Below are 27,795 nucleotides of genomic sequence, written 5' to 3'. Positions count from 1 at the left end.
AAATGAGGATTTCCAAAGTTCTTAAAGCACAGAAAAAAGATAGATAATCATAAAAGTCAACTACAACTTGCCTTGAGTTTTTCATAAGTATGATGAGACGGTAAAAGATAGCTCAAGTGTCAAATCGAAGGGTAACCTGTAATTATAACATGTCAAAGGTGTCAATCCGTTGTTCTCTAATATTTTTTAACTCCTATTTATTCCTCTTAACCTACTTGTTTCCCCCTTAATGTAATTTTCCTAACTTACTCCAACGTATAACCTAAGTCATTCTTTTCATTCTAAAAGTCCCCTTTTTAATCTTATATGATATTTATGATTTGAACTTATCAACCTAAATCTCTTTAAAATTCTATACACAGATTATTTTCTAAAAGATTCAAGTTAGGCAATAAAATTTTCACTTAAAAAATTGCTTTTACAAAATAGTTAACCTAACCCATATATTCAAGTTTGAAAATACTTTTCCACATTGTCCATATCCAAATCACTGTTATTTCATGCATAAGAGGACTTTTTTTCACATAAAATCAGAAAAGACAAATTGATTTGGTGTAGTTATTAAAACGTATTTTGTACTAAATTTGCAGTTTTTTCACATAAAATCAGAAAACACAAAACTAATTTGGTGTAGTTATCAAAACATATTTTGTGCTGAAATTGGCAGTTTTCACATAAAATCAGAAAAGACAAACTGATTTGGTGTAGTTATCAAAATATATTTTGTGCTGAAATTTGCAGCCACACAAAAATATGAGAAAAGACAAATTGGTTTGGTGTAGTTATCAAAACGAATTTTGTGCTGAAATTGGCAATTTTTCACATAAAATCAAAAAAGACAACCTAATTTGGTGTAGTTATCAAAATGAATTGTGTGCTGAAATTAACTGCTTTTCGCATAAAATTAGAAAAGACAAACTGAATTGGTGTAGTTATCAAAATAGATTTTTGTGGGATTTGTGAATAGTGTTTTGGTTTTGGATCTTGTTAGGTCTTAAATTACAAAGAAAAATTCAAGTTTTAAGGACTTAGTTGTAACGAAGATCGAATTGGAGAAACCCTAGCTTCCCCTTTCTCTTCTCTTCTTCCTCCTCTCTGTTTTCTCTTTCTTTCCTTTTCTTTCTTCATCTCTTTTTCTCTTCTTTCTTTTATCCTGTGTTTTCCTAGTTTATTTAGGTCTAGGAAAGAATAGCAAGTGTTTCCTATTCTAAGTCTAAAAGAATAGCAAGTGTCCAAGTTATTTAGGTCTCTTTAAATTTTTATCACAAAAGAGGAAATTCAAATTTGATACACATGTGGCCCACTTACTATTTATAGTAAAAACGGATTTACTATTTATAGTAAAAACAGAATTTACTATTTATAGTAAAAAAAACTTACTATCTATAGTAAATTCGGACTTACTATTTATAGTAAGTAATCCGACGGTCCGAACGGCTCCAAATTAAGGATCTAGACCGTTAATCTTTGGTCGGAGGACCTATGGCTAAGTTTTAATTAAAATTATTAACTTTTTTGACCCTTGGTGAAGCCGGATTATTACTCTAAGGGGTGAGGAGATATGATATTCAAGTTCTTCGCAGACCTAAAAGTTCCATGAGGGGTTGAGACGGCACATCTTTACTTGTAGAACATTAGACTTTGCCTCCATACAAGAATTGGGGTGGCCTATCTCGCTTACTGGGGTAGTAGACCCTAAGCAGGTAGCATAGGTGCTTCAAAAGGTTTGCGCACTAAACGGATCACAACAGAATGGCCTATGGATAGGAATATGGATAAGGCTATTCTGCCAATCATGACCCTTTATTGTCCTTAGCCCTAAGGGGTCAAATTTATATATGGGCCCAATCCATGGCTTTAGGCTTTCCAATTGTGGTTCTAATTTTAGAGTCACTTGAGGGCAGTTTTGGGTTATGGGGTAGCTCACGGGTTCAATAGGGATGCCCAACAAGGAATCCTCCACCTCTGATTAAAGAGGAAAGTCATTTATGGTTTCAATCTCAACATAGTCCTCTAAAACAAGTCGATTTGATAAAGGGTTTATCAAAATATTTTCAAAAATAATTGTTTATTTTTAAAGGTTTTTGCAAATCCATTTGTGAGCCCAGTCTGTTATATTGGAAAGTATGCCTTGGGTGGGCCTAGTGGGTATAGTGTCCACCACCCGTAGGACCTAGCCCTGTAAATAAGAGGTAGGACGTAAACATATGACGTGATTAGTGGTATTTGGATGATCTGTCAGTCATCTTCAGATAATATCCTGGTGGGGACCACCTTCCTAAATGCGACCGCAGTGCGACTACAAAGCAAGGTTGTAGTGGGGCTTTTTGAGCCCTGCAAAATAGGCCGTCGGATCCCTGCGACGATCCTACTCATAACTCGTTCGACCCTTGAAGAAGCCAGGTCATGGATTTCATTTATTAATTGGATGGATTTGATTAACCACATGAGATGTGAGGAAATGCACCTTATGGTATGGTGCATACGGTTGGGCATTTTTCCCATGTGGCATATTTTGGAAATTAATTAATTAATTAGATTAATTAGTTAATACTTATTGGAAGGAAGACTTTCTAATTTGGATTAATTAATTAGATTAATTGATCAATTAGAGACTTCGAATTTTGAGAGAGAAGAAAAGTTTCGTTGTTTATTTAAATTTGAATTTTGAAAATGTGTTTCTAAAATTCGAATTTGATTGAAATTGAATTATGGCAACCCATGTGAGTTGGGCGCCAAGGAGACTTGAATGTCCAACTCTAGGTTGATTTCCTAATTTGATTACGATTGGCTTTGGTAAGATATTTTTAACAGGCAAACTAATCCAAAAGGAGTTTTTCCTTTTTTTATGTTAGGATTCGTTTGCTAATTAGTGTTTGATTTAAACAAAAGAAAGAGATTTGGGCAACTAAGGACATCCAACTATCCAAGGCGACTTGGACACCCAAGGTTTTTGGAGAACTCTAGAAGGTTACAGGTTTTGGACGTTTTTCACAATCTCTCTCTCTCTCTCTCTCTCTCTCTCTCTCTCTCAAGTTCTCTAGTCCTTCATGTTAAAGTATAAAAGATTTAATAACACATTTTCCAATGGCTTAATCTTTTGGAGTAACTGGTTGTTTCACGTGGTATTAGAGCAGAAGTTCATGGGTTCAAACCATGCAATGGCCAAACCCAAAAGAGGGGCCACATTTGCCACGTGTAGGCCAACCTTAAAAAACAAGGGGCCACACGTGAGGGGGAGTGTTAAAGTATTAAAGATTTAGGGAAAAATACAGATATACCCCCTCAACCTTCTAACATTTTCAACTATAACCTTGACTTTTAAAAGTCACCAACTAGGCCCCCTGAGGTTTCAATTTGTATAAGGTAGACCCTCTTTGTTGACGGTTCGGCCACATATCAAAGGGTTAGGATGATCCTATTGAGCTGAACTTTTGGGCACACCCTACTATGTCAGGGTCCTTCAAATGAACACTTTGGATCATCCAAACAATGTAGGCCCACTGTTTTTGGTAGTGTTTGGATTCACATATGGGGTCTTCATTAGCATTGATAGTGTATCAAAAGAGGGGGTCTACCTTATACATATCGAAACCTCAGGGTTAGAGTTGAAAATGTAAAACAGTTGACGGGGTGTAATTGTATTTTTCCCAAAGATGTAATAATACCTTCTCCAATGGCTTAAGCTTTTGGAGTAACTGGTTGTTTCACACTTCATCTTCTACTTCTAGTTCCTTGGAGAAAAGTTCTTCAAGAAGGGTTTCTCCACCACTCCAAGTAATCGAAGGGAGCCATCGATTCAACTTCCAAGGCGTACATGTCTGAGAAACATTGAAACCAACAAGGAGTAGATCAAGCGGAGATGACTATTTCTGGTAATCACTTTGATATTGTTCTCTTGTTCCTTGGGAATTTTAATTTGATCACCATTGATAACATAGTAACTAAGCCTCCTGCAAATCTAATTTGATCGCCATTTATATCCGGTTGCGCCTTGATCCCTTAATCAGATGGATTTAAACTAACAATGGTATCAGAGCCTAACTAAGTAGAGCCCTCTCCCACTTCGATGGATTAAATTCAATTTTGATGGCAACTCTAAAGGTAACCTGGGTCACACCGGTATTGGTGGTGTTTTCCACGACAATACCGGGCGAACTATCTTTCCCTTCTTTGGGACCAACCGGTGAACAATGATTTCATGGAATTTTGATATTATCTTGCAGGGTAAAAATCAGGGGAGCACGGTCAGATCGTTCCCTTGGGAGGTGAGTGACCTTGACAGCAGGAAATTCAGTGAGAAAGGAGCTGTTAAGCAAAACCCTATCAAGTTCACCAAATCCTTGACTACTACTGGTGCAACTTGGGTCGGGTTGAAGCCAACCCGAGGAGTCATTTCCTCAACCCGAACCCGACCCAACCGGATACGATTTTCAAACACATTAAACCTTTAACCTTTTAATGGGTTCAAGGATAAATTCACCCCATTTAGGCAATTAAACACATTAAACCTTTAACCTTTTAATGGTTTCTGTGATAATTGTTCACTGTTCCAGGATAAATTCACCCCCCTTTAGGCTTTAAGCCTTTAACGTTTCTATTTGCCTTGAAACTTAACGGGTAAGTAACGTGGAGAATTTATATGATGGGTGGCCGTGAAAACACGTGAAGTCTAAAAAAGTAGGTATGGCCCACTCCATATGATGATCCAAACCATTCATCTATTTGGGCACAATGTAAATAAGTTGTGCTCCAAAAATCATTTCCATAGGATGATCCTAACCCTCTGATCTGAATATGGAGTGCCCCAAAAATCATTTATGTAATCTTCTACATATCAGAGGGTTAGGATCATCCTATGGAAATGATTTTTGGGGCACAACCTATTTACGTTGTGCCCAAACAGATGAACGGTTTGGATCAACATATGGAGTGGGAAGCACCTACTTTTTTAGACTTCACGTGTTTTCACGGCCACCCATCATATAAATTCTCAAGTAACGCGAAAGGTGGGGATTTTATGCATCAGAGGGGGATAATATCATTCCTTTTTTAATTTTTGACTTTTAGCATTTTAGGTAATCTTAAAAGTACAATAAAAAATCAAAATTTTTGAGAGGAAAAATCAGAAAGGCAAATTTGCAACTTTCATTTTGAGTATATTTTATTATTTACTAATACAAGTTGGGTTTCGGGTCGGGTGGGGTTCCCGACACCCCAACCCGAATTCAAATCGGGTTGAGTTTCTCCAACCCGAACCCAACCGGGATTTCAAAAACCCGACCAGTCAAATAATCGGGTTCAACCCGACCCGAGTTGCACGCCTATCCTTGAGGGACCCTGTTGATTATTACACCAAGTGAAAGCATTTCCATGAAAACCAGGATCCATCAGCCCAGCTAACTACATACAAGAACGAAAATCAGTAGCAGCAATATAATCAATAGCACTACCACCAGTTTTTTCATTGTTGTTCAAAATAAAATGAAAGTCCCCTCCAATGAGCCAAGGTAATCTGTTGGAGGCAAAGTTAACACCGAAGTAGAGCCCTCCCCTACTTGGGTGGATAAAATTCAATTTTGATGGCAGCTCTAGATAACAATGATTCTCGGACCTCATATAGGTCAAAATTTGCATATGATATTAATTTTCCTTATCAATGTTTCTTGATAAATTTTTCAAGAAATTCAGAAAACGGTTTCCTGACTTTAGCGGGGGATGCAGTGCACAAAAATCAGAGAATGCCCACCATACATCAAAGGGGTAAAAGCTAACCTGCTGACTGCATTATTGGATATTTCTGTTTCACATAATAATAACAAATGAGCTGCTCCTATCCTCCATATAACATCATAACGAAGAAATTCTCTCCCTTTCGCATCTTTGTATCACAAAATCACTCCTGTAAAGTAAAAGGTAAGAATGGATGTAGGAGCTTACAGACATGATCTGGGTCCATCTAGATTATGTCCTAGGGTATAGGAGCACTACTGATTTGATCTGGGTCCATCTAGATTATGTCTTAGGATGGTATTTGTATCAAGAAATCCTGGCCAAGGGCGATCCATATCCGTTATTATGAGCCTTTTGCCACCTCCACGCAACTTTCAGACTCTCTTGAAGATCTGTGTATTGAGCTGTCCAGTTCAGTTCACGGTTGATCTTGGAAGGATCGCTATAGACTTCGGCATAATCACCAGCTCTGCGGCTGAGGAATTCAACTTTAATGTCCACACCTGTTGCCTTCTTACATGCTTCCACAAATTCCTTTACTGATCTACCTGTCCAGACACAAAATCATAGACAAGCTCAGTTTTTACAAAAACCAGATTATCAAATTCATAGCCACCCCCTTGCAACAGGAATCATCTTTCATTTCCAGGGGGCCGAAAGAAGAAATTATTCATGGAGATCATGGTGCTGAAAAAAATTCTTCACAAGTTGAGAAAAATGACTTATGATGAAGAGAGAGTCTCCACTAGTGCCTTTCGCGATATCTCTGGAGGTTGCAAGAAGATAGGAGCCGGCGGAGGAGACTATGGGATGGGATGTTTCGAGGGAGGTGGCCATCTCTTATCTGGAGGGAGAAATTGACACTCGATCATCTCCTGGCTTTTTGGAAAGTAACCCCGAAGCGGTTGGCATGGGTTTCCTGATTTCCCACCTCCAAAGTTTTCTGGACGAGCTCGGGAAATGCTCCTATTAGTTGATTTCGGTGGGGCTGGAATGGCTTTGTGTTGAATTCCTGTTTTTTTGGGGACGTTGGTAGAGGAAGACGATGGATAAAGGGTTGCAAGATTGTAAGACAGGGTGTTTATTTTGGTACAGTCGGGGTAAACTTCTTTTTGTAAGTACTGACAGCAATGTATCTGATATGTTTCTCTTTCGCCTTTCTGGCTCAAGGTATGCCCTGGCCTGTTTTATTTGATGCTATGTATTGCCAGGGGGATTCCTAGTCCCCATTGTAATTCTTATAGTATCAAGGAAAATATGTCATCTTAAAAAAAAATTCATAGCCACGCCATCCAAATAAGGGGAAGACAGATTATAAGTAAATATCATCCAAAAGGTTTTAAGGAGGATTGAAATTAATCATATTAGCATAAACAAAAGCCCAATGACAAGTGCAACCATATAAAAAAAAACGACCTTTTCCGGTGCCAACATTGTATATGCCGACTTTCCCAGGTTCTGCCTTCCCAAGAGCTTTAACATGAGCATCAACAAGATCAGTGACATCAATGTAGTCTCTTATACAAGTGCCATCAGCTGTGTTATAGTCTGTTCCTTTAACCTACTCCATGGCCAACAAAAACCCAATTATTATATATACAACTTCATCTCATATGGGATTCATAGATACAGCATTCAAGAGCATATATAATAGACAATAGTAGCATGGCATGAATATGCACATTGTACACACCCACATGTACGTCACGAGAAAATAAAACATCCATCCTTCATATTTTCAGCATACCTTGAGACCTGGAATAATTTCCAATGCTGCATCAAAACATGCTCCAGATATTCGGCCATGCTCCCGCAGTTCTGGCCTGGGAGCTTCCCCTAACCTTCCCTCTGGATCTGATCCAATGACGTTGAAATATCTGAAAATGTGCATCAACAGAGTTACTTCCTGCAGACTAGCTAAAATTTGAAGATTATATAGGATGGAGGATATAGATTGTGCTCAGTAAGGAAAATTGGAAGTTCACAAAAATTCCAGCAGACTAGCTAAAATTTGAAGATTATATAGGATGGAGGATATGGATTGTGCTCATTATGGGAAATTGGAAGTTCACAAATATGCTTCCAAACTATAAAGTGTTGCATGTTTAGTGCTCACCAAAATATGAAAAAGCTTTAGTTGACTTGCAACAAAACTAAGGTTTAAGACGCAGCCAATCACCAATGTTTGACAACATTTGATTGAGTGATGTCAGCATGACTTCAGCATTATGCCACTTACTGATATGTTAGTCTTAGACACCATGTATTTATGTGATGCTCTGGGTTAACCCTGGCAATCCGCACTTACATTAATTGCACCTATCCTATTAAAAGGTGAGAGTCCAGAACTGGAAATGCTTTTTCAGAGAATCTTGGGTGAGGGAAACCCTGACCCAGGATGCGAACCCTAAAATTATTGGGTGTTGACCTATAACAGCTCTAGGGTTTCAGAGGCATTCAGATCTCAGGTGCAGAGTGCAGAATTGGGAATGTTTTTAAGACATTATTGCGTAAAGTAGAGCTTGATTTCAAAGGTGAATTCTAAAATCATTGGGTGGTGGCCTATGAGCTCTAGGGTTTCAAAGGTAATTCAGATCTGGTATCATAGGAAGTTCTGGCTGGCTTTCTATTGGTGTTGGCTATCCACTGTGGGAAACGTATTTACCCATAGACCCCATAGACCAGAGAGCTTTTGATGGTTGAGAAGTTTGACACCTCAAGTTACTTTCTGAGACAACCATATGTTACACAAAATGTAAACATGTTAAGATATCTGCTGCTTTTAGGCAGTCATAAAAGTAGTCAGACAAAGAGCCACTGGAAAGCCCAACATGTTAGAATGTGAAAGTTTACTATTGAGATATTAGTTGATAAATAACATACCAACAAATGTATCTAGATTAATAGAAAAAACGTTATCAATATAAATATAGAAAACACCAAAGAAAATGTCCTCTCTCCTAATAGTACACCATGTTTTTCCAACGGTAATGTCAGCTCCCACGCAATTTCTCCATAAGATGAAATGGGTTCATCGTACTAATATCTCTTGTGGAAAGTATGCATCAGAAATTAAAGTTACAATACAAAAAACACAATGTCTGTCTAACAATTTTATTCTAGCTATTCAAAAAAAATAAAATACAATAATAATCTAACGACTAACAGGAGCTAAATTATGAAATATGAAACCACCTTAAAATCATGACAGCCATATCAGATTTCCTTGAGAAATCCAAGATGATATCCTCCGCCATTTTCTTGGCTTTTCCATATGGGTTAATAGGGACCTGCATTTAGACACAAAGAGAGCAGTTGAAAGAGTGCAACTTCAAGTGAACCACAATTTCAACAGTATATTTCTTTCTTTACCATCATTAGATTGGGCAACAAACATTCAAATAGTAATTTGAGCTCACCTGAGGAGTTACTTCTGTAATAGGCATTTTTTCAGGCTGCCCATAAGTTGCACATGTACTAGAATAAATCAATGTTTTGACACCATGTGCTGCCATAGCCTCCAAGACTACCAAAGTATTTGATGTAATATTGTGATAATACCTGAGGCATAACTGACAATGTCACTTAGTTTCGAGCAAAGATAATGTTCAGACTTCCAGTGGTTGGCAATATGCACAACAACACACAATTCAAAGTAATAGATAGTAAATTCGTCATATTGAAAACGTGAATAGGGTTTGTATTCCGACTTCAAAATTTGTAACATGAAAACTGTGTTACATGAAATGAATTAACACATACACTACAGTGTAAGAAACACATCATAAAATACAAAACCGAATGTTTGAAGATAAAGCGAGGAAATATTGGAGCATTAACTTTGTAATAGGTAGACAGCATCTAGGTCAATCATTGGTCTTCAACGTGTTCCATACATTTGGGTACTCTTTACTCAACCATTGGAGGAATATTGAACATTCAAAGAGTGACAACCACACCATTCATCGTTCCAAAATATAATTTTCTTCCCAATGCCAAATGCCAAATGCCATCATGAAACAGAGGCCTGAACCTTTTAATATCACATCAAACTGAGGATCCTTGAGATCTGAAATTATCCAAGGAAGATCAACCCTCAATTCCTCAAATACTAAGACTCAATTACCTACCCCCAAAGACTTTCTCTCTCACCAAATTTCCACAGCCATTTCCAGAGGAGAGCCTTATTCATAAGTTTCAAACTTGTAAATCTACGACCCCCCTTCTTCCTTGACCTATACACCTCCTCCCATCTAACCAAATGACACTTCCTGCCATTCTCATTGTCATCAAAGGAAGTTCCCTTGATGCTGTTCAATTCTTTTAATCACCGACACAGGGCAATAGAATAACTACAAGTAATAAATGGGGAGATTTGCAAGCACCGCATTGACGAGGGCTATTCTACCGTAAGGAAAAACAGACGTTCTTCTAAGGAGAGAAAATATTTTCCACTACCTTAATACCCGGATCCCAGAGACTTTTTGAAGGCCTACCAATGCACGATGGGAGGCCTAAATAAGAATTGGGGATGGAACCAGTCACACAAAGTAGCAAACTCCGCAACCTTATTATCCTCCAAACGGAGTGCCATGACCATAGCGAAGTTAATTTTGCCCCGAGACAACTTTATAACATCTAAGGACTATCTTAAGATTTTTAATCCTCCAAGTATCTAGGCCACTAAAGAGCAAGGGTCCTTTTCAAATTGAAGATGGGGAGATTTCTACTCCGAAATTACCAATCATAAATCCTTCAATCGACCCTCTAGATCTGGCTTTAGTCATAATCCTACTAAAAGCATCTGCCAACCATTTAAAAATAAAAACTAAAAACAATTTCCATGATCGTAAATAGAGAAATTAGCTTGGTGTAAACCTGTAGAAGTCCTAAAGAATCTTTTAGGAGATTCATTCACCAAAATTGAAACCCAAACCAAAGATAAAAGTTCATCATCCACTCAGCCATTTAGATTCTAACCCCATTATGTCCAAAAGGTAATCAAGGCATCCCCACCCCACTCTATCATATGTTTTTCTATATCTATTTTCCAAATAGTATCCTTCTTTCCATGACGATGATAAATATTGATGCATTCATTAACCATCAATGCCCCATCTATAATTAGCATAGCATAAACTAAAGTAGTCCGCGAATTAGAAATAATACATCCCAAAGCTCCACGAAGCCAATCGGCGAACACTTAAACCAAGATTTTATACACTTTCCACCAAACTGATCTGTCAAAAATTCGCAAGTCTATCCGCCCTGTCCTTTTTTGGAATCAGAGTAGCATGTGCTTCATCCAAGTCATTAAACAACTCTAAGATATCTCCTTTAATCTAATCCTAAGATTCCTAACAGAAAGCCTTACACAATCCATCTGGGTCATGAGCTTTATATATTTCCATGGAGACATCCACGGAGAAATGTCTAACACATCGCGAGAAGCCTCATCCAAATGCCAAAACAACACTTCCTCTGGTTTTGGAAGGGTACAATTCTTCGAGGTATACAATGCTACAAAGTAAGAAACAATTTCTGAAATATTGAACTCTGATCATTGACCCTAACCCTATCAATACTAGGAACCCCATCAATAACCAGAGCATGGATTCTGTTAGTTCATCTCCTTACACTAGCATACTATGAAAAAGGGCCATGTTTTTACCCCCCTCATTCAAGCATTTCGAATTGGACATTTGCTTCCACTTTAACTCTTAATGTAAAATAATCTGATTATAGTCTTCTTGGAGTTAGGTTCTTCCCAAAATCTCATACGGGAGGATTGACCCGCTTAACTAATGCCTTCCAACACTGATAAAGGGCGGCCCAGTGCACGAGACTCCCACCATCACGGGGTCTGGGGAGGGCTAGATGTAAGCAGCCTTACCCCTGCTTTGCAGAGAGGCTGTTTCCATGACTCGAACCCGTGACCACCAGGTCACAATGGAGCAACCTTACCATTGCGCCAGGCTCACCCTCTTCCAACACTGATAGTCTCTCAAAAATTCAGACCTTTTATTTGCCCCGCCTCTCCTGACACCTCCTTAGCCCACACTTTAAGCCAATGCTTCAAAACGTGGATGAGGCGCGGAACCCGGCCGAAGAAAATCCTAGTCGACTCGGCACGACACGGTCGAGTACTCAGTTGACGTGGCTGAGTACTCGGTTAACACAGTCATAATTAGGGAGAGTCAAATGAGTTTTTATTGACTCTGTAGGGCAAAACGTGGAACACGGCCAAGGTAAAAGGGCGACGACTCGGGGGAGTCCACAATGACATAGGGGAGTTTCAAAACTATGCTTTAAGCACCATTTTAACAAATCTGGGCTTTTGAACTAATCTCACATCAATAGGGCCATAATAACCATCAACTTAGAGCCTCATGCAAATGCCCAAACAACACTCCCTTAAGTTTTGGAAGTGTAGGTGTACAATGCTCCAAAATAAGAAACAACTACTAAAAAATTGAACTCTGGTCATTGACCCTAACCACATCAATAACTAGAGCATCGATTATGTTAGTTCATCTCCTGACACTAGCAATACTATGAAAATACGCCATGTTTTTATCCCCCTCTTTCAAGCATTTTTTTGGCTTATGTGATGATTTTTTAGTATATATTTGTGTTTATTCTAGCACTCCCCGAAGTTTCATCTTAAAAGTCCATATTTGCATATGTTTCTGTAATTTTACATGATTTCCACCAAAATTTCCAATTGAAAACGAAATGTTTCCATTTCCATGCCGACCAAAACCGAAATTTAAAACTTTGTTCATGACAGCAAATGTGAGGATTCGTAAGAAAAGTAAACGCTTCCAGTTTCGTTACATCTTTGACTCAAATGGGTCTAGAAAACCATTTCAATTTTTTACCCGTATCATTTTTAAATGTAACATTCACTCCTACGGGCTCGTGTTCCCATAGAGCTAACATATAAATTGTTAGTGCCCATTTAATAAGCACCCCTTCCCATAGCTATATTCATGGCGGTGTCCTATCCTCGACCACTTTTCTACTCCGTTTATCTAAAACTTCCAAAAGACCACATAAAGAGTTATGACTCAAAGAATGACTCGCTTCTCCTAAGTGAGTTTCCCTCAAACCTTTGAACCAAAGAATGACCACCTTATCTCCTAGGTGATTTTCCCCTCAACCTCAACTTTAAGAAGGCTTACCATTGGATCCGCAAAACCTAAAGAATAGCATACCATAAAATAATCCACTACAAACCTTTTGAGACACTTTTCAATGCATGACCAGTGTTGCCAGATTCCTCGGTTTCCGCATGTGTTGTGCAAATGTTGGTTAATCTAAAACATTTCTCTTTATTGAGGGTGTTAATTGTTCCCAACACCGCTTTCCAACTAAAGGCCTGAAGTCTAGGGGCAATGGGAGTTCTCTACACTCTAGACCCCGCAGCAATGGAATTGCTCTCCCCCCATGACAGCCCATAGAAAGATTTAACAATGACTCAACCACTACACTTCCCACATCTCAATCCAACTAAAAGTTTGAACTCTAGGGCAGTGAGGGCATTCCACACACTAGCCACCAGCGCAAAGGATGTCTCCCATGAGATATGAGAAAAACTGAACAACCCATGAAAAAACAGCTACACCCCGCCCAAATCCTACAATTTTTAAGGTTTGAAGGAGCTAGGATAGATTCTTTAATGAGAATAAATAACTCTGATGGACTCTTAATCACATCATCATTAAGATTTCTCCCAAAATCCCAATCCCACATTACCCACTGCCCAACCCCTCACTTGCTTAGACTTCACTTCACACAATCCAACCTATATAGGTTTGTGAATTCATGCCATAATGGGCACTTACCACTCTAGCCATCAGAGCAAACAGAATTGTTGTGCTCCAAAAAAGATCAAACCATGAATAAACCACCACACTTCCCCACCAAATCCTACTATCGTCGCTCAATGAGGATGTACACATTAACTAATAAGGATAACAACCATGCTAGACTCTTAACCAAGTCATCTTTAAAATTTCTCCTAAGCATTCAACCCCACACTATCCATCCTCCAGCCCATCTAAAGGCTTTTGTGATAAAACACCCCTTCCCAGTTGGCACAAACTGAACTAGATATGTCTGGGTATGCATGGCACAACAAACACACTCCCCCCCAACAAGCCTTCCCAAAACTTAACACCCCCCCCCCCCCCATATGCGTGTTGCTTTTCTTCTTGTCACCCATTCTCCAAAGCATCCACCTAAAAGGGATTTTCTCGCTTCCTTCCATTCCCAATAGAATATCTCTGTGTAGCTTCCCAATTTTATTTTATTTTATTTATGTTTTGAAGGGTAATGATATAATTTCACTAAAGCAAAATACGAAGCACACATATAGAAATGTAGCTTATCAACAGGCCACTGCTCTCGAGATCCCTCATATTGACATGAAATACACCCGAAGGTTCAAAAGGGAGGAGTTAATAAAAGTTACCTATCTTCCCAAGAACAATCTTTCTTTACAACCTTCCAGTGACTGCCTCCCAAATAGATTTTGGTGGAATCCCTAAACTGAGAGGCAATTCAAGATATGAAACAGTAGTTTCAAATTTATATCTTGGCAACCCCTGTAAGAGTATCACTGAACAAATCTAAACAATACCAAGACCTTAGGAAGGATAAAATGTTTTTCTACATGCAGTAAGGAAGACCAAACAAGTTCTAGAAAAGTGAAATGAGATCAAAAAATTAGAACCATTCTTTTATCAGATGCACTAAAGAAACAGCAGAAAATCAAGCTAAAAATCTGCGTAAAAAATGAAACCTTATAAGGGATCAAACCCCAAACAAGTTTGAAAGAATGAAACAAGATTACAGAAGATGTTCTACTCTTTTTGAAATGGATTACAGAAGATGCTCGATTAATTGCAACATTCATACCCTTCAATTACTAAAACAAAACAAACTTTGAAATCAATGATGATCATGAAAATCAAAGTTTTTCCATTTTTAAATAAAAGAATGACATCTATGATTTTTCCAACTAGCACCTCATTTGCAAGATATTGTACTCAAATAATAGGATCTGGATAATATATCAAAAGATTTTTGCAATTGATGCAAATGGACAAAGCTTTCTAAGTAGTTATAACTGTCTTTCGATTTAAGTGCACAAGATGAAGAATCTGAGAGAATAATATGATACAAATACACGTGTGTAGTGTTTTCGGTAACACAAGTTGCAACATATAAATTTGGCACACTTATAAGGTGACTGGCTCCATTGATCTATTAAGCTTCCACTACCGCCCCAAATTAATGGAGCCAATCAGCATATGTCTGAGCAACCCATTTTATCGAAAACAGATCCACAATCGCCTCTTCCTAGCATAACTCAATTTGAAAAGACATAAATAAAGGACACTCTCTTTAGCGCTAGTCAGAAAACTAAAAATGATGCAGAGCAAATACATTGGGGGACTTAAATGATAACTTTTATTTCTTACAAATAAACTACTTTTTGTCTGTGGAAAAAAGAAAGGGTAACAAGAAGCGCAAGCAAACACAATCAAGGACTTTGACATCCAGTAACAACAACAGAACTTCAAGAAACTACATTAAATTATACAACATAAAACAACAGAAAGTTTGCAAATGATCCTCCCACAACAATTTTAATCTGGAACTGTCAGATATCAGAGACATAGATAACACAGTTCTATGCATCACAATTTAAAACCAATCAATTAAGCAGCCTGCAAACCCTAATATATCAAACTCAAAGTTATATTTGGAAAATTCTCAAAAAAATGTGATTTTTAACTGAAAATCTCAAAAAAGGGTTGAGTTGGCTAAATTCTCAAAAAGGGGTGAAACGCATCCCAAGGCATGTTTTTAGCCAATAATGCCCTTGAGTTGCTTTTCCCTCTACTTTTTTGAGAAACGGATCCCACTGCATTTCACAAACCCTATTCACCTTTTTTAGCTTCTTCTTCCCCACGACAAGTGTTGAAAGTCCATTGCCTTTGGTAAAACTCCATTGTACAGCCTCCTTCTAGGATGAATTCAGCCCATATTTTTCAAAATAGACTATACAGCCCATACCATTGGATGATCCAAACCGCCAAATTGATGGGCCACAACATAAATAGGTTGTGCCCCAAAAATCATTTCCATACGATGATTCTAACCATCCGATCTAAAGAAGGACTTAGATTATGGAAACTTCTATAGATTGGATGGTTGGGATCATCTATGGAAATAATTTTTGGGGCAGAACCTATTTATGTTGTGGCCTATCAATTTGGCGGTTTGGATCATCCTATGGTGTGGGCTATATAGTCCATTTTGAAAAATACAAGGTGAATTTATTACTGCCCTTATAGAAATTGTGTTCAATTACATAAATACGCTTGGCTTTTGACTTGGTGGTAGGGAAGACCTATTGTTTCTTCATGAGAAAGGGTTTTTATATGGTGTAAACCCATATACTTCAGCATTTTTCAAAAAGTACTGTACGGGTCACACCATAGGATGATCCAAACCATCCATTAGATGGGCCACAATGCAAATAGGTTGTGCCTAAAAAATCATTTCCATAGGGTGATCCTAGCCCGCCAATCCATAGAGGAAATTCGGATTATGGAAACCTCTGTAGATTGAAGGGCAAGGATCAGCCTATGGAAAACATACTCAAAACTTCAAACAACATTTCATGTCCTGTATTTTTGTTTGGATAAAAATTGTCCATCCTCTCGAGTTTCTTTCCACTTTCTCTTGATCCCCAACTCTAAGCGCTAACTATGTACAGTATAAGTAGAACTTACGACACTTTGATTGATGGTCCCACTCGACTCAAAATAGCTTGTGAACCAGACTCAGAAACTAAGATCCAAAAAGCACTCCAAAAAGGATAATGGGTCTAATGAAATACTATTAGAATGTATGAACCACTATTTATACCTCGGAACCACTACATAGTGGTAAATAGTGGTTCCGAGGTATAAATAGTGGTTCTCACTGTATAATTAGTGGTTCTGAGTGTTTAAACCACTATGTATACACTCATTCTCACTTTTTATAGTGGTTTTTACTGTAATTGTGGTTCCCATGAATCTTGAAACCACAATTAGTGCTTGGAAGGATTTAATTGTTGTTCCTTTCATCTAAATGTGGTTCTGAGTATTTAAACCACTGTTTATAAATTCATGACAACTTTGAGACCCAATGAAATACTATTAGAATGTATGAACCAATATTTATACCTCGGAACCACTACATAGTGGTAAATAGTGGTTCCTAGGTATAATTAGTGAGTGTTTAAAACCATATAAATACACTCATTCTCACTTTTTATAGTGGTTTTGAGTGCATAAACTTTTCAATCTCACAATTTAAACTATCGGAACAAGTATTAGGCCATCTAAACTATGAACCACCATAAGATCTGAGTGTTTAGACAAATATTTAACCCATTGTTCATAAATTCATTGCAACTTTGACACCCAATGAAATACCAGTAGAATGTGTGAACCTTTATTTATACCTCAGAACCACTATTTATACCTCGGAACCACTATATAGTGGTAAATAGTGGTTCCTATGTATAATTAGTGGTTCTGAGTGTTTAATCCCCTATTTATACATTGATTCTACTTTTTATATTGGTTTTAGCTGCATAACCTTTTATTCTCACTATTTATACTCTCGAAACCACTATATAGTGGTTCAGAGGTCTACATGGGGGGTTGGTTAGGATGGTATAAATAGATTACCTAAGTGTTTAAATAGTGGTTCTGATCTTCTACATAGGGTCCTCATGTATTTCCACATTCAGAACCATTATTCAAACCATTCGAACCACTACTTAGTGGTTGAGAGGACTAAATACTGGTTCCCACATATTAACAGTGGTTCTGAGAACAAAATATTGCTTCTACACATTTAAATAGCGGTCTTAATTGTATAAACATGAGTTTCATCCAGGTACACTCTAAATAGAAACATAGAGGGCAATAGAGAGATAGAGAGATGATGACAATACACCAGAGCATTGTAAAGAGGATGATGACAATAACAAATGCCTAACAAAACCATAACAAATCCCTAACAAATAAACAAGATGATGACAACACACATTTCAAAAACAAAAAGATGATGAAAATACACCATAGCATTGTAAGGAACATGATAAGCCTAAGAATATGTATGACAATGGGCCTACCAGAGAACCTTAGGTTTCATAGCCAAGGAAAATAAAGAGATCCAATAAAATCTAGATGTTCTCAAGGGGAGTTTCACCGGGTCTGCAATGGAATTTCAATCGAGTTTTACAACAGGCAATGGAGTTTCAGCAATTGGCTTGGGGAAGAAGAAGATAAAAAGGTAGAAAGCGTAGGTGAAATGCATTGGGATCCGTTTCTTACCTTCTTGGAGGGAAAAGCAACTCAAGGGCATTTTTGTCTTAAAACATGCCTTGGGATGCGTTTCACCCCTTTTTTAGAATTTAGCCAACTCAACCCTTTTTTGAGATTTTCAGTTAAAAATCCCATTTTTTTGAGAATTTTCCCTAAATACTAATCATGTAATATAAGTATTATGCCAACACAAGCTCTTATTGCTTCCTTAATAGAGCTTGACCCATGAAACCTTTTCAAAGGTGAAGACAGCAAACAAATTCAACCCTACTGCCTCATCTAGTTTGATGATGTTGAACACGGTCAACTAATAATAGGTTATACTGCTTTTGAGATAACAAAAAAAATAAAAATAAAACCAAGCAAACCATACCTAAGAGGATCAAGTGTGCTCTCCCCCACATAAGCAACAGCAGCAAAATGCATCACAGCATCAAATGCATTTTCTGCAAATATTCTGTTGACCTAAATTTTAGTTAAAGAACAAAGCTCTAGTATCCAGTGTTATATGCAAAAAAAAAAAAAAAAAGATCTAAACAAAATGCGTTCATTTGTCAATGACAGATGTGATCAGGATACAGCTCTTGAATCCCCCAAATCAGCATAAATAAACTGAATCCTCCCGGGTTCTGGAAATTGCTCTTGGAGAACCTTAATGGCACCAAGATTTCCTCGAGAAAGATTATCCTGTCAAAATTCGTCATTATATAAACAAAATATTTCCCATAAGTAAAGTAAATCTTCAACACCAATGAACACTTGAAATGGGCAGTATAAAAACTTAGAATCTGATAGTAAGATACCACTATGGTTACTCGGTGCGAGTCCTTCAAAAGCCGAAGTGCAGCATGTGAACCTATATAGCCTGCACCTCCCGTTACTAAGACATGTGTTACCCCAGGTTCAAGTTGGGAAAACTGTAAAAAAATTGCAGGATAATCAACGTCTGATGAGGAGAGAACCAAGAAATTCGAAACATCAAATAGAAGTTAAAACAAACATTTCAATCAAAGGAAATATTCTACAAGCATCTTTAAGTTGTAAGTTGTGATGTAGATATGTAAAGATTTGTATGAGAGGGTACGAAGGATTAGTGTTTTGAAAGGCGCCAGAGGTGTACTCCTCAAGGAGCACCATCTCAAGCAAGGGGCTCAAAAAATGCATCAAGGGAAAAAATAAAGGCAGGGAAGGGAATGAAAAGCATATACCTATCACTTAAGGCACAAACATTCGATGAAAGGTGTACAAAAAACAGTGTTTTGACGACTCGAACCCTCATTTTTTTTATTTCCGCCCTTCTTTTAGGCTTTTCTTCCCTTAAATCCCTACTAATGTTTAAGTTAGGGCAAGGTCTTATAAGACCCATTTGAAGATCTATGTTAAATTTTTTAGAGAGTTTTGAGAGTTTTGGGGTTTTAGGGATTTATGATCTCCCCCAATCGTTCAATGGAATCAAAAGTTGTCAATTCTGATGGTTTTCTTTCATCAAAACAAAGTTAATGGAGGTGGATTAGTTTGTGATTGTGCACTCATTCACTTGGGGAGGGTAGAAATGAGGGGAGGCATCTGCTACAGTGATGAAGATGATGATGACAAATGAGGAAAAAGACATAGATTAGTGCATTTGATGAGTTATGATGACTTTGTGCTTTTGTATTTTTGATGTGGAAAATTGGCTCTAGTATCTAACTATCTACTTTCTAATTTTTGGTTGGTACTATGATAATTGAGGACAAACTTACAGGATCACAAGTTCAAGCATCTTTCAGCTAACATTGTTAGAGAAGCTTATGTGTCTTAATTTGGGAGTGATGACAGAATTTGGTTAGTGGAAAAGTCTTTGTGGAAAAGTCTTTGCGTCTCTATGAGGAGAGGATGATGCTCTCACCATTGTCCAAGTCATAGCATGCTCTCATTCATCCGTGGGTCCAAGATTTTACTTGAATAGTGGTGAGTGGTATATAAATATCAAATACAATCAGCAAGTTAAAAAAGAATATCTGATTCACATTGTGTGTGATGTGGCAAAATGAAGAGGAATTAGCAACTAATCTTTTTATCCATTGTGAGTTGGTGTAAGTGGTGATGGAAAGCTGTCTAAAATTGGTTCAAGATGGAGTGTTGTTGTGATGGTCATATTGGCAATAATGGGTCCTTTTATGGGATACTGTTTCTTTTGCAGTTCTATGTCAAATATAGTGAAAGAAATACAAGGATTTATGAGAACATGGAACATCCAGCGGAAGAATTTTAATAAACATGAAAAGCATAACAACGCTACCAAAGGAGCAACACTAGAAGACTTCAGACATATACCCCAACAACCTAGGAATAGGTAAGGGGTGAGTCCCATTCAATATAGTACCAAAACATTTCATGATGATACAGAGACATTTTCTAAGTACCTAAGAAACACTAACAAACACTCAAAACCACCTTTTAAATTCGTCTAAAATACCAGCTTACAAACCAACCAAAGCTTCACTCTCTCATGTTAGCCTACCCTGTAGGTGACCTTACAACTCTACCAGAGGAGCAACACTTACGAAAAGGAGAACCAATCAAAGTAAACTATTGTTATTAAATAATACAATCAACATACTAAGAGATAACACCATCACCGAATATTTCAACAAACTGCTTCTTTGATTGCATAGGATAAACTGTAATTCCATGAATATGCAAAATATCTATGGGAGATTCTATTTGAGAAATATATGAACCAATCACATTGGATAAAGGGATGGTAGATACTTCTAAGATGTTTATGGGCAACACCAAGAATCACAGAACAAAACTGTACGCCGTTGCACTGCAATACAAAATGCATGTAAAATGACATGCTGTATATATATATATATATATATATATATATATATATATATATATATATATATATATATATATATATATATATAGGGGTTGATGTTTCTAGTCGGCCGACTAGAAAAGTTTTCTAGTCCGTCCGCCAAAAAATCAGTGCGGGCCCACAGTTTTTGTGTGATCCGAAACATTCATTTAATAGGCCCTGACATGGATAGGGTGTGCCCAAAAAATCAGCTCCATAGGATCATCCCAACCCTACGATTTGTGGAGGTTAAAATGGATGGGTATAAAACTTCACTAATTTGCCCAATTTTTAGCTCCACAAATCGAAGGGTTAAGATGGTCCTTTGGAACTGATTTTTTGGGCACACCCTATCTATGTCAGGGCCTATCAAATGAATGCTTTGGATCATCCAAACATTGTGGGCCCACTGTGTTTTGGGTCGGCGGACTAGAGAAGGTTCTCTAGTCGGCCGACTAGAGACACTTTTCTCATATATATATATATATATATATAAAGAGAGAGAGAGAGAGAGAGAGAGAGAGAGGAAAGTGTTCCTAAGCTATAGCTTAGATAAGCTTATCTAAGCTACAGCTCAAAAACACATGTTGCCCCACATTTTTTGGGGATCCAAAGCATTCATTTGGAAGGCCCTTCCATGGATAGGGTGTGTACCAAAAATCAGCCCTATAGGATCATCCTAACCCTGCCATCTGTTGAGGGAAAAAATGGGCAGAAACACGGACACACAGTGTTTGTCCATTTTCCACTTCACCTTTGATTGGGTTAGGATGATCCTATAGGGCTGATTTTTGGTACACACCCTATCCATGGAAGGGCCTTCCAAATTAATGCTTTGGTTCCCCCAAAAAATGTGGGGCCACATGTGTTTTTGAGCTATAGCTTAGATACGCTTATCTAAGCTATAGCTTAGGAACACTTTCCTCATATATATATATATATATATATATATATATATATATATATATATATAGAGAGAGAGAGAGAGGAAAAGGATTGTACGCTCGAGTGTACCAAGCTTATGGTACGCTTGAGTGCCCAATCACATGGGTCCCACATTTTTTGTGGTGATCCAAAGCATTCATTTGCAAGGCCCTATCATAGATAGGGTGTGTACCAAAAATCAGCTCGATTGAATCATCTTAACCCCTCCAAAAGTGGAGAGCAAAAATGGGCAGATTTGTGGTCTGTCCATTTTGCCCTCCACAAATGGTGGGTTAGGATGATCCTATGGAGCTGATTTTTGGTACACACCCCATCTATGTAAGGGCCTTTCAAATGAATGCTTTGGATCATCCTAACAAAGTGGGCCCACATGTAATTGGGCACTCGAGCGTACCATAAGCTTGGTACGCTCGAGCGTACAATCCTTTTCCTCATATATATATATATATATATATATATATATATATATATATATATATATATATATATATATAAGTCTTTGTATTTGTGTATGTGAGTAGGTGTGTGTGTGCACGCACACCATGAAATAGTCACTCGAAAACCCACTGAAGCAACTGAAAAATCACTTGTTTAATATTAAGTTAGAAATTTACCGAATTTGTGCCACTAAAACCAGACGACTGCTTCAGCATGATTATGCAAATGACTGTGAGGAAACCCGCCAAAATGACTTTACCAATAAAATGAGGCTTTCGCCTTGTATCTGCAAAATCCATTCCTGAAAGTGCAAACAGTCAAATCCATGAAGAGATAAGAAATTTAATGCAAAAGGTGATGAAGCCTCTCTTGGGGTACTTAGGATGACCAAAATTCAGTCTAAGCACAACATTTGGAACAACTGCTGCTGATAATAAAAAATTCAGGCTTAGGGAAATTAATTGATCCAAACTGAAAGTAGCAAAAATATGTATCAGTAAATTTATTCACGAATCTTCGTCAAACAAAGAATAATAAAATATAATCCAACAGCAGTTCAAATAGTTAACCAAATATATGTTTATTCACATGTGGAAAAAAACCAAAAAGTCCAAGCCAACACTTCTCTGGCACACCATACTTTCAAAATGATTGGTTCTACCAAGGACATTGACATGCTTGATAAGTTATCTACCAATGATTGTTCCTACACGATCGTGTAGATAAGTTATCTACTCCGTCGGCTTAAAATACAGTGGGGCCCACAATGTTTAAGTGATGCAAACCATTCATTTGATGGGCCCTCACATAGATAGGGCGTGACCAAAAAATCAGCTCCATAGGATCATCCCAACCCTTCGATTTGTGGAGGTTAAAATGGACGGGTATAAACCTTCACAAATCTGTCCATTTTTTACCTCCACAGTTCGAAGGGTTGGGATGATCCTATGGAGCTGATTTTGTGGGCACACCCTATCTATGTGAGGACCTATCAAATGAATGGTTTGGATCACCCAAACAATGTGGGCCCACTGTGTTTTAAGCTGACGGTGTAGATAACTTATCTACACGATCGTGTAGGAACACTTCTCTCTCTCTCTCTCTCTCTCTCTCTCTCTCTCTCTCTCTCTCTCTATATATATATATATATATATATATATATATATATATATGAGAGAACATTTCCTACACACTTGTGTAGGTAAGTTACCTACACACTACCTTAAAATACAGTGGGGGCCCACATTGTTTGGGTGATCCAAACGATTCATTTGAATGGTTCTCACATAGATAGGGTGTCCACAAAAAATCAGATCCATAGGATCATCCCAACCCTATGATTTGTGGAGGTAAAATGGACGTGTATAAACCTTCACAAATTAGTCCATTTTTTGCCTCCATAGTTTGAATGGTTAGGATGATCCTACGGATCTGATTTTTTGTGGACACCCTATCTATGAGAACCATTCAAATGAATGGTTTGGATCACCCAAACAATGTGGGCCCCCACTGTATTTTAAGGTAGTGTGTAGGTAACTTACCTACACAAGTGTGTAGGAAATGCTCTCTCTCTCTCTCTCTCTCTCTCTCTCTCTCTCTCTCTCTCTCTCTCTCTCTCTCTCTCTCTCTATATATATATATATATATATATATATATATATATATATATATATATATATATATATATATTCATTTAACCAAAAATCTAGAAAACCATGCATCGTGGCAGTCAGCAGAAAAATCTGTCGATTTTATAGAAGAAAAGGGGAAAAGGGCAACGAACATGTTACTTACAATAGATCAATAGAAAAGGATCAATGACAGTAAAAATGCAAATCAAATTAAGGAGCTGTCATCATGCAAATAAATATGCTAGGTTACCACTAACCAATCAAAACCATTTTTGTATACTCGATTCATTTAACTATAGAAGGTTCAAAATATACAGATATTTAAGCATATGAATTCACTTATATTTAAGCATATGAATTCACTTGATCAGAAATTACAAAAGTCAGAGCCATTTGTCATCAAACAGACAAGTCCGGTCAATTTGATAATACCAAAGGCCGATGTCTCTAAGATGTAATCTGTTAATTTACATGAAAAATAAAATTGAAAAAATAACAAACATTATTACTGCAAATAAAAAAAAATGGGGAAATATATATTCAAGCCAAATTCCCAATTCAACCAAGCAAAAAATGAAACCCACCTAGGAAAGACCAAGATCTACTAGCCCTTGGCTGAGGTCTGTTCCTGCCGAAAGACAGCATGTGATAAAACCCTCCAATCAAAACACACAGAGATCAACCTTTACTCCTCAGTCTGGACCACTCTGTAAGACCCTCCTCCACACCAATGTGCATTCGTCGTTGCTGGAGAATCCCAACAATTCTATAACGACAAAATCCACCACAGATCACCCTTCAAAAATTCAAATTTCAAAATCCAAACGCCTAAATAATAGTAACAAGAGCCAGATTAGGTTTGGGAGAAAATCAGAAGAGACTCCCTGATGACCAGAGGGGAAAATCAGAACAGGGTCGTAAAAATTTTAACTTTCAAGATAAAACCCCAAATATCACCCCTCAAAAATTCAAATTTCAAGATCCAAAAGCCTAAATAAAACCACTAACAAGAACCCAAATTAGGTTTGGGAGAAAATCAGAAGAGAATCTCTAATGAACAGTGAGGAGAGAATCAGAACAGGGTCTTAAAAATTTTAACTTTCAAGATAAAAACCCCAAAGATCAGCCTTCAAAAATTAAAATTGCAAGATCCAAAAGCCTAAATAAAACCAGTAACAAGAACCCAGATTAGGTTTGGGAGAAAATCAGAAGAGAAACCCCAAAAGGAGAAAATCAGAACAGGGTGTTAAAAAATTAACTGTCAGGATAAAACCCCAAAGATCACCCTTCAAAAATTCAAATTCCAAGATCAAAAACGCTAAGTAAAACCAGTATCAAGAACCAGATAAAATCAGAAGACAAACCCTAATGAACAGAGGGGAAAATCAAAAGAGGTTCTTAAAAACTTTAACTTTCAAAATGAAAACCCAAAAAATGAAAAACCCAAAATAGAAAATAACCAAGGAAATACCAACAAAAAGGGTGGTCTTAAATTATTGCGTTACCGTTCAAAAAAGAAGCAATAAATTCTCAGTCAGTACTATAAATAGAAAGAAGGACAGAAAATAAAAGCAGGGCCAGAGCAAAAACAAAAGAACCAGGCCCTAAAAATCAAAAAAATCATGATTACATGAACTCAAATAAAAAACCCAGGAAATAAAATCCTAATTTAGGAAGAATCCAATGAGGAAAATCAAAATTCTGAAGTTGTCAGGATAAAACCCCAAAGATCACCCTTCAAAAATTCAAATTCCAAGATAAAAAACGCTAAGTAAAACCAGTATCAAGAACCAGATAAAATCAGAAGACAAACCCTAATGAACAGAGAGGAAAATCAAAAGAGGTTCTTAAAAACTTTAACTTTCAACATGAAAACCCAAAAAATGAAAAACCCAAAATAGAAAATAACCAAGGAAATACCAACAAAAGGGTGGTCTTAAATTACTGCGTTACCGTTCAAAAAAGAAGCAATAAATTCTCAGTCAGTACTATAAATATAGAGAAGGACAGAAAATAAAAGCAGGGCCAGAGCAAAAACAAAATAACCAGGCCCTAAAAATTAAAAAAAATCATGATTACATGAACTCAAATAAAAAACCCAGAAAATAAAATCCTAATTTAGGAAGAATCCAATGAGGAAAATCAAAATTCTGAAGTTGAAAGAGAGCAAAAGGAGAGAAAACCCTAGGAGAGAGAAAATACCTGGAAGGAGGAAGAGAGAGATAGGGTTTTGGACGGAGTCGTGGTCTTTTGAAGTGTTTGAAAGGGAAAAGGAAAGTAGATGTGAGAAAGAGAAAGACAGGTTTGTAGTGTCTGACCTTTCCCTCCCATGTTCTTCGTATGAAACAGCCCTGAGAATCAGGAACCCTTTTTTTTTTTTTTTTAAAGTTTTTATTTTATCAACCATTTCTTATACTTGTTATACAACCAACTTTACATGTACATCATTATAAAATAATCTTATACGTGTATTTTATTTATTCTTTCAAGAGATAAAGGCCATGTGTCCTGCAACCGAGAAATATTTTCGGAAATCCGCCGGGAGGGATGATTTTTGGGGCACAACTTATTTAGGCTGTGACCCATCTAATGGATGGTTTGGACCATCCTATGGTGCGGGCCATACTGTACTTTTTAATAAAGTGAGGAGTGCGTTCATCAAAATACGGTAATGGTAATATCATTTTCCTATTGGAAAATAATTTGTTATGTATCTCAAGAGATAGTTAAGAAAGCCACAGTACACAAATATGAATCGAGTCGGGTTTCAGTTTTTTTCTTTTCTTTAAGCCCGGCACTACCCAAGATTGAATCGGGTCTTCCAATTTAAAACCCGATCATACCCAAGACACATGATTTCTAAGCCCGAACCATGTTATTTTCGGGCCTGGTTGGGTAAAACCCGACCCAAGTTGCAGCCCTAGAGAAAATTGGCTAAAAATCAGGAAAAAGTTGACTATATTTTGAGGAGAATAATTTGTTCCCTGTATTTTAGCCCCTTCAGAAGTCGTAAAATCAAGTATTGATTTGATTATTATAACAACTAATAAGTGTGATTTTCATGAAACCCATCTAATAAGGGTCTAATTAATTGGTTGATGTAGATTGATGCTCATTTATCATGTCATATGGAAGATGATAGTGATGATTTATATACTAAATTTTGGTATATGGCATATAAACAAGACCATTCCTCATATTTTATGTATTTATCTATGTATGAATAGCATGTTTTTAGCTTTGTGGGGTCAGGTATGTTTCCATTTGTATCAGGAACCCTAGTACGTTATATGTTTGTGTATATTTTTTTTCACCTAAGCCCTCCTTGTGGACCCAATTATTAAGAGAAGTATAAAGATGCAAAACAAAAAAACAGGTGATATTGAATGTAGATGGCCTATTTGGGACCAATGCATGAACGGTGGAATCTCCTCCATGTGTGGCAGACAACCATTCTCTGCAGTGTTTCTCTCATTTTCTGGTTGCAGGAGAAAGGACTAAAGAAATGAGAAGATCCGTTCTCCAAATACCCACCAAACAACTGTGCAAGAACGAGTTTTCGCTCGATTTTTCAAACGTGAATCTTGTCCGGGTGATTCCCATTCCCCTGCTTCGTCTGATCTCCGAAGGGGATAATGATAATGACTTCAGTTTTCACTAACCGTTTGGATGCCAGAATTATTTTGGTTCTTCGGACTTTTGTGGAACAAAAAACTTCCTGGGAGATTGGTGGGAAAAAAAACTCCCTGGAAGTATCTCGGTAAAATAAAAATCCCATGTTTGGTTGACCGGACTATGGTGG

At 37.4% G+C, this 27,795-nt stretch overlaps 1 protein-coding gene across 3 annotated transcripts in view; it reads right to left on the bottom strand.

Annotated features, from left to right (window-relative positions):
* The window catches only part of LOC143884716 (putative UDP-arabinose 4-epimerase 2), a 44,657-nt gene extending 18,322 nt beyond the window's left edge, over positions 1 to 26,335 (bottom strand). Inside the window, exons 1-11 of one of the 3 annotated variants that reach the window (XM_077388453.1) lie at positions 26,196 to 26,335; positions 24,578 to 24,789; positions 22,539 to 22,663; positions 18,935 to 19,048; positions 18,711 to 18,818; positions 18,505 to 18,596; positions 9,153 to 9,294; positions 8,929 to 9,023; positions 7,481 to 7,610; positions 7,150 to 7,294; positions 5,755 to 6,281 (exon numbers count right to left, since the gene is read on the bottom strand). In XM_077388453.1, coding sequence (XP_077244568.1) covers positions 6,040 to 6,281; positions 7,150 to 7,294; positions 7,481 to 7,610; positions 8,929 to 9,023; positions 9,153 to 9,294; positions 18,505 to 18,596; positions 18,711 to 18,818; positions 18,935 to 19,048; positions 22,539 to 22,663; positions 24,578 to 24,638 — 1,254 coding nt within the window. In that variant the 5' untranslated portion in view covers positions 24,639 to 24,789; positions 26,196 to 26,335 and the 3' untranslated portion in view covers positions 5,755 to 6,039. Of the gene's footprint in view, positions 1 to 5,754; positions 6,282 to 7,149; positions 7,295 to 7,480; positions 7,611 to 8,928; positions 9,024 to 9,152; positions 9,295 to 18,504; positions 18,597 to 18,710; positions 18,819 to 18,934; positions 19,049 to 22,538; positions 22,664 to 24,577; positions 24,790 to 26,195 lie in introns of those variants that run through there. The other 2 variants (XM_077388454.1, XM_077388455.1) reach the window with 2 other exon arrangements.
* Positions 26,336 to 27,795: the final 1,460 nt, after the last annotated feature.

The sequence above is a fragment of the Tasmannia lanceolata genome, unplaced genomic scaffold, assembly GCF_043159265.1.
Source record: "Tasmannia lanceolata isolate RefF3 unplaced genomic scaffold, GAP_Taslan_0.1 ptg000008l, whole genome shotgun sequence".
Lineage (NCBI taxonomy): Eukaryota > Viridiplantae > Streptophyta > Magnoliopsida > Canellales > Winteraceae > Tasmannia > Tasmannia lanceolata.
The sequence above is the reverse complement of the archived record's forward strand: the minus strand, read 5'-3'. Positions and strand labels throughout refer to the sequence as shown.